Source organism: Oncorhynchus masou, chromosome 24 (genome assembly GCF_036934945.1).
Source record: "Oncorhynchus masou masou isolate Uvic2021 chromosome 24, UVic_Omas_1.1, whole genome shotgun sequence".
Lineage (NCBI taxonomy): Eukaryota > Metazoa > Chordata > Actinopteri > Salmoniformes > Salmonidae > Oncorhynchus > Oncorhynchus masou.
The window spans coordinates 65,228,559-65,245,111 of NC_088235.1; the positions used below are offsets into that span (position 1 = coordinate 65,228,559).

The window sequence follows — 16,553 nt, forward strand, 5'->3', positions numbered from 1 at the left end:
ACAGACAGACGGACAGACAAACATCACTCCAAAACACTCCTCCATGAGAATACATTCAGCGAGAGAGAGGGGGGGGGCAGAGAGAAAGAGACAGAGAGTAACGGAAGACAGACGAATGTGTGCTGCCTGTGAGAGCGAGACATGACTCCTGACAAACAAATGACAGAACCACAGCAGACATGGTGATGAACATGAAGTCTGAAAAGAGGGGCAGACTTGTTCATTATCACATGCAATGGAAAAGGTCTTAATGGGAGTTTCTTATTGGACAAGAAACGGTGGTTTCTTATTGGACAAGTTCAGGTTCTCTCCTGGTTCTCTCCAGTTTTCTTCCGTTTGGTGCCTAATGAACACGGCGCTGTTTATCTTTAAGCCCATCAGTGTTATGAGCTTTGAGACTAAATGAAAAACTCTTTACAAACAATAAGTAAAATTAAGCTGTGTCAATATGCCACTAACAGAATGTGTAAGGGATCATCGTTTTATATGACTCTGCAGTGCGATGCCTCTGCAGAATGGTTTGTTGTCAAGATACTGTATACAGACATATTTTGCTTTCGGAAAGTATTCAGACCCCTTGACTTTTTCCACGTTTTGCCATGTTCTAATTTCCCTCATTTCCCTCATTAATCTACACACAATACCCCATAATGACAAAGCGAAAACAGTTTATTTGACATTTTTGCAAATTCTGCAGCAATACGCCATCCCATTTGGTTTGCGCTTAGTGAGATTATCATTTGTTTTTCAACAGGACAATGACCCAACACACCTCCAGGATGTGTAAGGGCTATTTGACCAAGTGATGGAGTGCTACATCTGGGCTGCATCAGTTGGACCGCAGAGTGAAGAAAAAGCAGCCAACATGTCACACCCTGACCATAGTTTGCTTTGTATGTTTATATGTTTTGTTTGGCCAGGGTGTGATCTGAGTGGGCATTCTATGTTGTGTGTCTAGTTTGTCTGTTTCTGTGTTTGGTCTGATATGGTTCTCAATCAGAGACAGGTGTTAGTCATTGTCTCTGATTGGGAACCATATTTATGTAGCCTGTTTGGTGTTGGGTTTTGGTGGGTGATTGTCCTTTTGTCCTTAGGTCTGTCGTGTGCCAGTTTGCACCAGTATTAGGCTGTTTCAGTTTTCGTGTATTGTTTATTGTTTTTTCATATTGATTCGTGTTTACTTCAGTTTTATTAAACATGGATCGCAATAGACACGCTGCATTTTGGTCTGACTCTCTTTCACCTACAGAAAACCGTGACACAACAAGTGCTCACTATATGTGGGAACTCCTTCAAGACTTGTTGGAAAGCATTCCAGGTGAAGCTGGTTGAGAGAATGCCAAGCGTGTGCAAAGCTGTCATCAAGGCAAAGGGTGGCAACTTTGAAGAATCTAAAATCTAAAATATATTTGGATTTGTTTAACACTTTTTTGGTTACTACATGATTCCATATGTGTTATTTCATAGTTTTGATGTCTTCACTATTATTCTACAATGTAGAAAATAGTAAAAGTAAAGAAAAACTCTGGAATGAGTAGGTGTTACCAAACTTTTGATTGGTACTGTATATCTCAGATATGTGGAATGGAGAATCATGCAGGTTATTTTCCTGGCATTTCTATCTGCAAGATTTGGTACGTTACACATTTCTGACTGCAACCCTGGTCTCAGCACTCACTGGCATTCAAATCAACAATGTGAACATTTTCAGAGAGATTACAAATCTATTGAAAATTCAGATGCATGTATGGGAGTTAAATAATGAAGTCATGAGTGACTTGATGTAGGAGGAGAGAAACGATAAGGAGTCAACAAGTGTCTTATTCAGAAACTTGCTCTCTCTCTCCTCACTGTTTGTTTATTTTACATTGTCTTCTCTTCCCCTTTATCTTTCCATCTCCCTTTCTGCCATTTACTTCACACTCTCTCTCTCCCTCTCTCTCCCTCTCAGCCGCTCTCCCTCATATAACTTCAACTCCCCCTCCCGCTCTCTCTCTGCAGTACTCAGTAGGGGACATAGTGAGAGTGTTTCAAGGTCATCTCTCTCCAAGGTCTCGTCTCGTTTCACTAGCTTACTGGAGTAGACAAGCAATTCCCACAGGGTAGTCACACACACATTTAGTGGCCCACACACACATGCATAAATTCAGGCGCGCACACACACACACACACACACACACACACACACACACACACACACACACACACACACACACACACACACACACACACACGCGCACACACACACACACACACACACACACACACACACACACACACATGCAAGGGACGCAGGCACGAACACACAAAGAGAATATGTTTGTGTAAGTGTGTGTGTGTTTCTTTGTTCTGAAGCTACTGCTTCTGCAGGCCACACACGCACGCACATACACAGGTTAATCTTGGCTACTAACCCAAAGTTAATACAAATTTAATGGAAAAGATAGACAGGGAACGAGGCAAGAATGTGTGTGAGTACGTGTGTGTGTGCATGTTTTTGTGCGTGTGTGTTTGTGTGTGTGTACTTTATGTGAATAGAGAGATCCCTCCGGCATTTAATAGCTATAGTTAGACTAGATCTTTCACTGATTAGAAAACGTATGATTTATCAATATACCAAAGAAAATGTCCATGACTTCATGAACTCGTCATTATGTTGAAACGTGAATGGAAATGATTTGTTATGTACAGCCTCTGTCAGTCTCTAGGGGTGTACACTTTGGCTGTCCCCATAGGTGGACCCTTTGTAGAAGCCTTTTGCTCATAGTAGAACCGTTCCACATGGAACCGAAAGGAACCTATGTGGAACCAAAAACGTGTTCTCCTAAGGGGACAGCCGAAGAACCCTTTTTTTGTAAGAGTGTAGTACACTGTATATAGCTACACTGTGGAATAGCTCCCCAAAAAAGCTTGGTGATACAATATATGACAAACTTTTGTGTAAATGAAACCAGCAGGAGGTTGGTTTGCCCATACACACTATGCACAGCAGCTCCCAGTCACACAGTGCCAACAGCTGGTGGAACTTGAGGAGGGTGGCATCTATTCTCTCTCCTAAATGCCTCGTGAGTGTCAGTCACACAACTACAGGTGTGTGTATGTGCGCATGTTTCCAAGCATATGCTCATAAATTCTCAATGGGAAAGTGGAGGGGGGGTGAGTGATGTCTATGACAGATCTAAGACTGCATAGGCCATGAGAGATATAGAGAGGCAAGGACAGATGTTCATTAAGCCTACCTTGAAATTATCGCTCTCGCAAGCGCGCACACAAACCCACACACAACCTCACACGCTCCTCCCTTATCCACTCATCTCCTTATGTGCATGCTTAATCTTATCTCTCGCTTCTTTCTCCTCTCTGCCCCTTTCCCTGTTCTTCTTTACTTTTCATCAACTCATCTCTTTTGCTGTTATCCTTCCCCCCCTCTCTCCTTTCCTTCCCTAGCCATTCTCCTCTCCTTCCCTAACCATTCTTCTTTCCTTCCCTAACCATTCTCCTCACCTTCCCTAACCATTTTCCTCCCCTTCCCTAACCATTCTCCTCTCCTTATGTACACTTTGTCTCTTTTCTCTGTTCTCATCTCTTCCTCCCTGTCAGACTGCTGATAATAGGAATTTATTTTAAGTATGCGTCTGTTTTTTTAGTGTGTGTGTGAGAGGTGTGTGTGTCAATGATGGATGAAGGTGATGTTTCACATAGGGATGTAATGATTCACCGATATGCATCGGTCCGCAGGACCCCAAACCAATTCAAATGCAGGTTGCATGTATCAGGAAATGTATTCAAACGTTAAGAATCGGCGGTTCACAATTGTTTTTTGCTCAAGGTACTTTCTTTCTACTTTCCAAAAATACTTCTCATCTTTTGTGACAACTGATGCATCCTTACCTTCAGTGTCAAACTAAGCATGTAATTGTCTTGACAGTCATTGATCTACAAGTCATTTTGCATGTCGCCCAACAACAGGCAATATCAGTAGCCTAGTCAATCTGCACGCTGTGTGCAGCTTTGGGCACTGACCAAGTAGAGGTAGGTCTAATCCTGATCTGGCACATCTGCAGGTCACTTTCAGCATTCAAATGTTTGTAAAATGGCTAGCGTGATATTAGGCGTTATTAGCTAAGTGACAATAAGTGCAATTAGCTAAATGCAAAAAATCCCCCCCCCCCAGATGCCCAGTTTCCCTTATGTTATGAGGCAAATTCTCTAAAACAATGTTGGGGGCGGCCAGCCAGGAGCTGCCAGAGCCGTCAGCCAGCCAGGAGCTGCCAGAGCCGTCAGCCAGCCAGGAGCTGCCAGAGACGTCAGCCAGCCAGGAGCTGCCAGGGCCGTCAGCCAGCCAGGAGCTGCCAGAGCCGTCAGTCAGCCAGGAGTTGCCAGAGCCGTCAGCCAATCCAGAGCTGCCCCTCAGTCCGGAGCTGCCCCTCAGTTCGGAGCTGCCCCTCAGTTCGGAGCTGCCCCTCAGTCCGGAGCTGCCAGAGTCGCTCCTCAGTCCAGAGGTGCCTTTCCGTCCAGTGGCGCTCTCTACGATGATCTTCAGTCCGGGGCCCGCTGCGAGGGTCCCCTCAGGTGGCTCCTGAGGCGCCACCTAAGTGGGCCAAGACTGAGGTAGAGCGGGGTCCACATCCCGCACCCGAGCCGCCGCCGTGAAAGAGGCCCAACCGGACCCTCCCCTTTAGATTAGGTTTTTGCGGCCGGAGTCCGCACCTTTGTGGGGGGGTACTGTCACGCCCTGACCTGAGTATTCTTTGTTTTCTTTATATATTTTGGTTAGGTCAGGGTGTGACATGGGTGATGTATGTGTTTTTGTACTGTCTAGGGGTTTTGTAGGTTTATGGGGTTGTTTACCATCTAGGTGTTTATGTATGTCTTTGGTTGCCTAGATTGGTTCTCAATTAGAGGCAGCTGTTTATCGTTGTCTCAGATTGAGAACCATATTTAGGCAACCATCTTCTTGGGGTATTTCGTGGGTTTTTGTCTTTGTGATGTTGCATGTTTGCACTCAGTTTTGATAGCGGTCACGTTCGTCTTGTTATTTTGTTTGTTTGTTTAGTGTACTTTGTGTTTTTTCGTCTTTCATTAAAAAGATGTATTCACATCACGCTGCGCTTTGGTCTCCTCACTACGACGATCGTGACAAGGTGTCTCAGGCTCCTATTCAATTCCTCCCGTGAGTGGAATGCAGGAGTGGGAGGCAGGGGTGGAGTCCCTGCATTCCATTGTCGCTGCTCATCTGTGCAGTCTATGGCAGTTAGCCCACTGGACACTGCATTCTGCACCTGTGATGGAATGTTTGTTACAATATAAACATTCAGAGAAAATCCCTTTATTAACAATTGTGTGACTGAGGACAATGTGATCAACTTAATCAAAACACATGCAAGTTTCATCCTAAACTTGCCTTGCTATTCTTCCCAATGAGATGAGACCACTTGCACTTACCATACTTTAGGCATTACCCCCAACCACAAGGATACACACCTTATTCACCCAGAAAAACAATAACACCAAAGAAATACATGTGATGCTGACATGTTTAAATACATGTTATACCCTACTCACATGAACTCCATAAACCTACCATGCTTCACCAACATGACATTTGACATATAGCAGTTCTGTTGATTCACAAATACCTGTTAACATGACCAATAAATCATGACGTTCTCAAATCAGCTTTCATCCAACAAAACGTTTAAACTGCTATGTTAGGCCGGACTATTGTATCATTCTGTGTCTAGATAAGGTAGTATTGTGCACTTTCACCTATAAAAGGAATGAAGAAAATAGGCTATAAAGGTAAATTACAAGACCAAGTCACGCAGAGATTGATCAAAGATATCATCTGAGAACTCTATCATAACGTTAGCCTATGGATTATAGTAACTGTCAGCACATGTAGGCTGCTTGTAGGCTGCTTGTATGCTGTAATCGCTTATGTCAAGTAATGTTAGACTTAGAAATGCAAGTGGCTTTGCTTATGAGCCAACCTTCTACAAAATTGAGGCTGCATGACTTTCTAAGGCCAGCAGTGCAAGCGCATCCAGCCGTCTCTACTTATCCGTTGTTGGATACAAGTACCCAAGATGAGTGGTAAGAGCTGCTTGGTTGGCTGGGCTGAACATCGGCCTTAAAAAATACCAATCCTTTTCCCTCCTCCCGGTAAAGAATGTGAGCCATGTTTTGCTTTTGTTTATTTGTGAAGATGTGATAATGATGCAAGTTTTTATTATTATTAGCTAGCCCCCGCTCTGAGGTCATTCGCTAGCATTGACGGAAGTTGTGAAACGGAAACACAAAAGCAATCGCGTTCGAATGGAACTAAGGCTAAAATGTAAGTTGATTTATACAGACAATTTGGAATTTTTAACACAGTAATGTAAATCTCTTCTACTTTGAGCCAAGAGAGACTGACATGCATACTGTTGACATTAGCCCGCAGTTTACATTGAAGGGCAAGACGTGCTACTCTGTTCTGGGCCAGCTGCAAGGTCCTTTGTTGCAGCACTTCGCCTGCAGGACTTGTTTGATCGACTGTGGTGTTTCCGGACCGGACCCTTGAGCCACCAGTACCCAACCTCCAATCCTCACTCTGGCCCCCACTCCCATCACAAGACCCCCAAACTGGGATCCAACTCTACCCAACCTCCAGGCTTCGTTGCGGCCTCCTGCTGGGCCCTGATATTATCTATTATACAGTGTTTATCAGAGCGTCTCACACACACAGCTGAGTGTCTCCTCTATTCTTCCTGACGACAGAGACAGAGACACAGGGAGTCTCACTGTGTAGACATGGGGTTTGTTTTGAGTGATTTGTCCTTATGGAAATTAACATTTCTTCTCCTGTGGAGACTATTGACACACTCTTGGATAAAATGCTGCAGTCTGTTAGTAATTTCACACAAAATTCCCATGTATGTGTGCACAAACACACACAATAAGTGAGCATGTGCACACATACACACACAAACCACACCTCTGCAAGTACTCCCAACTCTTCAGTTGTCATGTCAGCCAGGATGTGGTTTATTCATGATCTATTATATGTTCACAGTTTAAATACATTTAATAAAGAAGAGAATACGTGATGGAGAGACAGAAGCAGGAGAGATAGGCAGGAAGAGAAAGACAGGGGAGTAGAAAGGTGACATCATTACTATTATACTATTAGAATATAGACTTGAATTAAAGGTCAGAGAAGGATCTCTCAAACACACACACACGAGAAGAGGTGACATCATTAGACATATAAACTCTTGTAAAACTGCATAGAGGTTCAAAAAGGGATAACAAAAATAGGTTTTTCTTTCTGTATGGGTTTACATTGGGTTCTGTATAGAATCAGTAATTGGACCATCTATTCACAATGCACCTGACCTTGCAGCTGTGCAAGTATTTACTGTACAATTAAGTAATGTGCAAGAAACAAGTAAGAAGCCATAACAAAGCATGTGAAAACCTATCTTACCTTGTTAGTGAACCACTGATATACAATATATGTAGTGTGTGTGTGCGTGTGTGTGTAGATAAGTATAGCACCATGGGGGCTGTGAAATCAGAGGTCAATAATTAATAGTGTGTGTACTGTATTAACGTTCCCAGGACACTGATGAATGAACACTTTGTTTTCTTTAGCACCATGTCACTCTGACTAATTACTGCTACTGATCGCAAGAAGGAAACTAACGGGATTTTAAACTCCCTTTGCTGCTGTGTGCTGTGTGTTGCTTACCTCTTTTTCACTTCTCCGTATCCTCTATTCCTTCAATCACAACAGTAAGTGTGTGTGTGCGTGTGTGTGTGTCTGTGTGTGCATGCGGTCGTACATGTGTGCAAGCCTTTATCTACGGTAAATGACTTAGAGACTAGAGCCGACTGGTATCAATCTGAACATCATAAGAGACAAAACGCATCAAAAGACAAAGCTCATACCCTACAATCGCAGAATAGCTCATTTGCCATCTGGCAAAACAAGAAGACAATATTTTACTCCGCTGGCATATATTCTACAAGCTCTCACAGTCTCACGTCAGAATTAGATGTTAACCGTTTCTAAAACGTCAAATTTCGAAGTTCTTCCAAACTTAACCTTAACTTAAGGTTATGTTTAGGCATTAACTTAAAACAAAAATATAAAAACAACTTTCTATCGCTGGATTCAAACATGCAACCTTTAGAATCAGAGGCAGATGCTTACGCCCATCTGCCATCCCTGTCCACAACGCCGTAGCAAAACCAAAACCTACAGTACTTGAAGGTAACAGCGCTCATCTCCCGACATCCTCACATATGGATGGACGTCAAATATCAGAGGTGGTTCATTGAAATAGGCTCAGGTAATGAGTACCTTGCTTGAGACCTGAAAGACTCATGTCAGCTCCCTGAGCTAATGCCTATGGTATGAATCAGATATAGGCCTAGGACTGTCTGGATATTTGGTTTCTTATCATTCAAAGAATGACACAATCCAATGGGTATCTGATCAGACAGACAATCAAAGGAGTCAGACAAACAACACAAAACAAGAAACAAACAGACAGCCTAGAGGTACTGAGAGAAAGTGGAGAGAGCAGGGAGAGAAGAAGCGGGAGGGAGGGATAGTTTTGCCAAATAGTGTTTAATGCCTGTTAATTAGTCTAAGTAGAGATATGGTTTCACAATAATATAACAGCCCTAGGGCAGAAAGGAGAACACACACACACCTCAAAACCCAGGTCTATGCTGTGAGAGCCAGTTTAATTATAGTTTTACCAGACAGACTTGATTATCACAGTTACAGTTCTCTCTCTACCTCCCTCCTTTCTCTCCCTCAGAAATAGTGGGAGGTAGAAAAACTCAAGTTGGTTCACACTACTAAAGAAAACTATGTGAGATTTCTAACTGTGTGGCATACTTTTTTTTGACCCCTACAATGAACTTTTACAAAAGTAATTGTTTTGAACTCATTTGAACTCATTCTGTTATTGTATTAAACTCCTACAGATTTTCATCGTTCCCCTCTAATCGTGGACTGGGGGTCAAAAGTATACAAAACATTATGAACACCTGCTCTTTCCATGACATAGGGTGAATCCAGGTGAAAGCTATTGATGTCACTTATTAAATACACCTCAATCAATGTAGATGAAGGGGAGGAGATAGGTTAAAGAATGATTTTTAAGCCTTGAGACAGCTGAGACATGGATTGTGTATGTGTGTCTTTCAGAGGGTGAATGAGCAAGACAAAATATTTAAGTGCCTTTGAACCAGGTATGGTAGTAGTTGCCAGCTGCACCGGTTTGTGTAAAGAACTTCAACGCTGCTGGGTTCTTCACAATCAACAGTTTCCTGTGTGTATCAAGAATGGTTCACCACCCAAAGGACATCCAGCCAACTTGACACAACTGTGGAAAGCATTGGAGTCAACATGGGCCAAGATCCCTGTGGAACGCTTTCAACACCTTGTACAGTACATGCACCAACGAATTGAGGCTGTTTTGAGTAGGGGGTGCAACTCAATATTAGGAAAGTGTTCCTAATGTTTTGTACACCCCATGTATATGTATATTCAAAACAATGTGTATCCATCCAGTAAATGTTATCTATTGTTACAGTTGATTGACAATATATTAGCTGGGCCCCTTTACATTAGCCTGTCCTAAAATACCCTGATGCTGAAATACAAACCACGATTGACATTGATGAAATACCTACATACTATTAGCTAGCTCCCATACAGAGAGGTCCACATTCACCTCTATCTGTCAATTTCTTTACCTATGTCTCTCTATTTTCTCCATCCCCCTCTCTCCATCTCCACCCCCTCTCTCTTTCTCGCTCTCCTCTTCCTGGAACAGTCACGCAAGACCCGGTTGTCATAGAAACCTGGCTCTCTCGGTAAACGTACATTTAAGTACACACACACACACACTGTATTTACTAAATACTTAATGGATCTGCTGAGGGGGTTATTATAAGACCACTGACTTACTGACTGGACTGACTGATGCACAGTATTTCTGATAGAAGCTCTGCTACATGTGTGTGTGTGTATGTGTGTGTGCACTTTCTGAACATGAAAACACTCCTCTGCAAATGTCAAAGTCTAACGAGAGAAAGAAGAACAAGATAAATGAAAGAGTGAAAATGGAGGATGAAATATGTACCTTGACATAAGCTTAGGTCAAAGTGCATATTTACAATAACACACAGTAAGAACTCGCTCCCCGTCTTCCATTCCTCCTTTGGCTCTACTGGGATTTGGACATTTCATTCATCTACAGCTCAATGCATCGGAGAGAAGAAAAAACTAAGGAAGGAACTCATTGACCAGATACTCTTCCTTCTCCCTCCCTCTCTCTCTTCCCTCTGGTCCATACAAGAGCTTGGCATACATATGTATCATGCCTGCATGGTAGGGTCAGAGTTCCCTTCCTTCCTTGTAGGGTTAGAGTTCCCTTCCTTCTGGTAGGGTCAGGTTTAGAGTTCCCTGTCTTCCCAGTAGGCCAAGTCCTGACCCCCAAGTATGTCTTGTGTAAAAAACTAAGGAAGAAACTCATTGACCAGATACTCCTCTTCTCTTAGCATACATAGGATATTAATTTGATCACTCTTTTGTTGCACACAGTAACCCACTGTACAGGTCATCTGGTATAATTTCATTGCTCAACAGTTTGTACACTATAAAAAAATATATAAATTAGGGGCTTATTAAATATTACATCCCCAAAAATGTACATAAAAATACAGGTTTCTGGTTTTATTTCAATACTTCAATACCTTACTTCATTTTTATATGCTCAAAAAGCATAACATTTGAAAATGTAAATTCAATTCAATATACTGCAAAATCTGAACAATTATTTTGGAGTTACAATGACAACAATGAAAATTGTGTTTAATTGACTTATAACATTTTCAATCAACTTGCCATGTGGCTCAATTTGTAGAGGATTGTGGGTACTTTTACACAATGTTACAGTATATGTATGTCTATTTCTATACTAGTATTAAGCAGTTTGTTGTGCTATGAGGTGTAATAGATCATGATAAAATGATATCAAAACAGTTGGGCATATTGACGTTCAAAGATGAGGTCACACTGCTCACTGCACCCGACGCATCTGTCGGAGGACATTTTTGTTGTCGACAGTAACACTAATGTCTGAAAGTTGTGCGTGCATTGAAATGTAAGTTGCAGGGGGGGGGGGGGGTATTTTGGTTTGTACATGCTGTGCAATAATAGGTAATTACCACATGGTACTTAGATAAGTTACAGCCATATGTTCTACTGTATGTCTGTTACTATTATTTAATGTAAGAGTTGCCAATGCTGCTTTGCGTATTGTTTATTGCATGTAGTATTATTCTGTACTGCCATAAGCGTTATTATTGCATTGGTTGCACATGTACTTTTCAGAAGTGGTTTAATTGTTGTATTGGTAAACAGTCAGTCAAGAGACATGCACACGCTACCACAGCATTTTCCATAGTGGCCACTTTTCACACCAAAGTACGTTCATCTCTAGGAGACAGAACGCGTCTCCTTCCTGAGCGGTATGTCGGATGCCTGGTCCCATGGTGTTTATACTTGCGTACTATTGTTTGTACAGATGAACATGGTACCTTGAAAATTGAACCAGGCATTTGAAAATTACTCCCAAGGATGAATCAGACTTGTGGAGGTCTACAATTGTTTTTCTGAGGTCTTGATTTTCTCATGATGTCAAGCAAAGAGGCACTGAGTTTGAAGGTATGCCTGGAAATACATCCACAGGTACACCACCAATTGACTCAAGTGGCGTCAATTAGCCTATCAGAAACTTCTAAAGACATGGCATTGTCTGGATTTTTCAAAGCTGTTTAAAGTCACAGTCAACTTAGTGTATGTAAACTTCTGACCCACTGGAATTGTGATACAGTGAATTATAAGTGAAATAATCTGTCTGTAAACAATTGTTGGAAAAATGACTTGTGTCATGGACAAAGTAGATGTCCTAACCGACTTGCCAAAACTATAGTTTGTTAACAAGAAATTTGTGGAGTGGTTGAAAAACTAGTTTTAATTAATGACTCCAACCTAAGTGTATGTAAACTTCCGACTACATTTGTATGTATATAGCGGGTGAGGGCATTCACAGCTGACCGCTTAGACTGGTGAGGGCATACCAGCCAACCGTTTTTACATGGCCCATCTAGACGGATTTAGTTACCAACAGTTTTTTACATGGTCCATCATTTCTCCGGATTTAGCGACCAATAGTTTTAACATGGTCCTTCAAGCTGGATGAGTTGTTTCCATGCCCCAGGATGCAGACGAGTTTATCCTGCATTCCTAAGATGTATGAGACGACTGTCACCACCCACCTAAGCACATACGAGGTCCTACTACACACCTCTCTCATCTAAGAGACTTCCAGCCCTGCTCCAGGCATCCTCAGTGGTCAGGGAGTAACCATGCCCTCACTAGTTGGGAGCTATGAATATGAGTACCTGCGTCATGAGCAGCAAGAGATCAGGGGGCGTACTCTAGGACCACCCGGCCTGAGTCACCGCTGAGGGAGCACTCTTACCACCCCCGCTACTCTTAGCAGCATTGCTCTCGGCCTTCCCAGCAATCATGGTACTCCCTGAGTCGGCCTGGCAACTCTCCTGAGAGACACTACTCCAGGCCCTCCGGGTGTTCGCCACCTCCACGGAACCGTTGGGACCTCAACTACATCCTGAGGTGGCCTAGCTATTCAACAGATCTTTGTCGCTCCAGGCCCCCCCGGCTGGAACCTACGCTGTATATGCCCCAGTGTCGGGAGCGCCCTCTCCCCAGAGGCGGACGAGTTGCTCTCCTGACCGATGTCCCTCTAAGCCCCCCCCGGCCAGAGGCACGGGAGCGTAGGGTACATTTCTGCTCTCCAGAGCGACCTACCTCTCAAGCAGATGAAGACAACTCCAGAGTGCACAGTCCATGACACCAAGGTCTGCATCCTCCTCAGCCAGCTCCTCGAGTACCCACAGTTAAGGAGACTCCCGCTCCAGTCATGGAGCCACAGCCAGCCACTGTTTTGGAATCTGTTCTGGTTGCCCTCTCCTTCCAGTGGGAATACCCTGCTAGCAGAGGCAGATGCTCCGGTGCCCGAGGTTCAACTGTCTTCAACCCTGGAACCTTCAGACACAAATAGCTCTGCTCTCCCTCAGGAGCCACTCACTGCTCCTGGCCCAGAGCACAGCCCACGTTGAATTCGTTGCCCGCTCCTTGGAAGGAGCCACAGCCTGCAGCTACTGCAGAGGCCAAGTACATGCCAGACATTGGGGCATCTCCAGTTACAGCCTGGTGGGACCTGCTGATCCCAGGCCTGGAGTCCCTGGTGGCCCCACCTGCTAGCACTGTGGTAGTTCCAGCCCTGAGGGTCTTGCTACCTCCAGATATTGCCTCAGGTGACCTGCCAGACATCACCACGGGTGACCGACCAGAAGTCACCCCTGATGTCTGCCCTGACCTAGTTGTCCAGCTCCATTTCTTCCTGGTAGGGTCAGGTCAGAGTCCCCTTCATTCCCGGGAGGGTCAGAGCTCCCTACCTTCCCAGTAGGTTTACAATTCCTTTCCTTTCCGGTAGGGTTTGAGTTCCCTTCCAACCTGGTAGGGTTGAGAGTTACAGTTTTGGGTCTACCTGGCAGGTGAAACGTGTCCAAGCTTTGAGTTTATTGCCACTCAAGTAGGTCCAGTGTATCATGCATGCATGGTAGGGTCAGAGCTCCCTTCCTTCAGGTAGGGTCAAGTTTAGAGTTCCCTGCCTTCCCAGTAGGCCAAGTTATGTCCTGACCTTCAAGTATGTCTTGTGTAAAAAACTAAGGAAGAAACTCATTAACCAGATACTCCTCCTTCTCTTGGCATACATATGAAGGATCTTCATTTGAACACTCTTTTGTTGCACACAGTAACCCACTGAACAGGTCATCTGGTATAATTTCATTGCTCAACAGTTTGTACACTGTAAAAAAAATAACCCAAGGCTTAGTAAATATTATCCCCCAAAAATGTACATAAAAATGCAGTTTTCTGTTTTTACTTCAATATTTCGATACCTTACTTCATCTTTATATGTTCAAAAAGCATAACACCCGCTATAAGTATACAGCGGGAGAGAGCATTCACAGCCGATGCTCAGACGGGTGAGGGCATGCCAGCCAACCATTTTTACGTGGTCCTTCTAGCAGGATTTAGTGACCAACAGTTTTTTACATGGTCCATCATTTCTCAGGATTTAGTGACCAACAGTTTTTTACATGGTCCATCATTTCTCAGGATTTAGTGACCAACAGTTTTTTACATGGTCCATCATTTCTCAGGATTTAGTGACCAACAGTTTTTTACATGGTCCATCATTTCTCAGGATTTAGTGACCAATATTTTTACATGGTCCATCATTTCTCAGGATTTAGTGACCAATAGTTTTTTACATGGTCCATCATTTCTCAGGATTTAGTGACCAACAGTTTTTTACATGGTCCATCATTTCTCAGGATTTAGTGACCAACAGTTTTTTACATGGTCCATCATTTCTCAGGATTTAGTGACCAATAGTTTTTTTAAACAATATGACACGTTCACTGAAAGTAACTAATGAAAAAGATTAAGTAAATCTAACAAATGATAACAGTTTTGGAATTGATAAAGTTCTGTTGGATCTAAGCAATTTTTTAGATGTTGGACTTAATATATTAGTGTTTGTGAAACACCAAAAATGAAGTATATTATTACATAAAAATATCCCATGTTGGAAATTCTCAGAAACCTGCTGTAAATAGTTTACTCATTTTTTCAGACTAGAACTAGCACAATATTTTTTAGTGTAGAGGACAAACGTGTTTTGGTTCTGGAGAGCAACCCATTTGACTGCTGAAGAGAGAGATAGCAAAAATAATTGAAAGGGAAAGAGAGAAAGAAGGAGAGAAAGAGGGAGAGAAAGAGGGATTCATGGAGAGTTCACTCAGTCCAATTTTCCTTTCATTCTACATCCACAGCTCAATTACAGCTTATGGAGTTCTGACTGGTTAACAAAGTGTTAGCCTGTCAGACCTTTACAAAAAACAAAAACAAAACAAATGTGAAAAAAACACTCATTATTTACATTTAATTTGTTTACAAACATTGGAGTAAAACAAGCTTATATGTTGGGTTCTGATGGGGTACGACAGTTGAACTAAGCTCATGAGACATTTATACGTTATATTATACAAGAATCAATAGGTACATATATTTAATTTATAAGTCCAAAAGTAGACGTAGCAACTACGGATTGCCACTTTAACTGGCAGTGACCTTCATACAGCAGCAGTAACCTGCCCCCCAAAAATGTTTTCTGTCCACTGTTCCACGAATGTCCCACAAAATCGTTCCCATGTCCCGCATTTGGGATTTGTAGATGCGGTCACCATAAGTTCACCGGTGTAAACATTGCTACTGCAACATGTCAAAACCATCTGTTCACATGTGGAGAGAATAACATTATTTCAACATCACATATGAATCTGCTAATTTGACTTTGACTTTCAAATGTGGAATTGCAAGTTCACATGTGAAGTAAAAATATGTTAAAAGTTGGTGTTAATATGTGAACTCTACATTTAATACATGGGAAAATATGGTTTCAAGAGTGAAATTGAAGCTCAGCATGTGAAAACATTACGTGAAACTGCGATTTTCAAATGTGAAACTGCTAATTTGACATGTGCTTTTTGTAAGGACAGCCACAGAGTACAATGTCTCACACACACACACACACACACTATAGAAGACCACACAGAACCAAGAGATATAAAATATCAGATACCAGTAGTACCACATAGCTTAAACACTCCAACTCCTAGACCTAGAATGACAAAGCTGGAACCACATAGATAGATCCATAGGGCTAGATCACTCCAGTTCCTAGACCCAAACAATTGTATATTGAAGCAACAACCAGGAGCAGCTCCAGACCCAGAGCTCTGCTCCCAACAAACCTGTGGAGGTGAGCCCGGTGCAGGGGTCTGGATTAGAAGTATAGGGGGTTTAGGAGCTGGAGGTAAGGGATGTTACAGTGGAGTGACTGCCTACCTTTCTCGAGTGTCCCTGTGAGGAAGCGGTAGAAAAATCGAAAGACTTTGGTCAGCTGTCGCTTGCATCTCTTCCTGCAATGGCTCATCTTGACTCTGTAGTGGCTAACGATAGTCACAATTGTTGGGGTAAACGCGAGTGTTGGGGGGTATCGAATAGGCAGAAAACAAGTGAAAAGAGGAAAGGAAGTAAAAGGGGACGTAAAGTGTAGCTGCTTGCTGCTCCTTTCTCGCTCGCTCTCTCCTCCTCTCTCTCCGTTTATTCATGGCTCCACCTGTAGGACTCCGGCTGTCAATCAACAACGGTGTCCTGTCTCCTCCCCTTTATCCTTTGAGAATCCCCTAACTCAACCTGATTGGCTGGGAGAGTGGTAGAAAATTCCGGACCAACTGACTTGTACTATACAACTACTTTTGAGTGACAGGTTGTTTTCCTCTCCTATTTTCTCTCCTCTCCTCTTTCTCTTTTCTTCTCTTCT

General features: G+C 42.9%; 1 protein-coding gene across 1 annotated transcript in view; it reads right to left on the minus strand.

The window, feature by feature from the left end:
* Nucleotides 1-16,325, minus strand: part of LOC135512497 (Kv channel-interacting protein 2) — a 90,220-nt gene extending 73,895 nt beyond the window's left edge. The window contains exon 1 of the mRNA XM_064934578.1: nt 16,076-16,325. Coding sequence (XP_064790650.1) covers nt 16,076-16,163 — 88 coding nt within the window. The 5' untranslated portion in view covers nt 16,164-16,325. The remainder of the gene's footprint in view (nt 1-16,075) is intronic.
* Between the last annotated feature and the right edge of the window lie 228 nt (nt 16,326-16,553).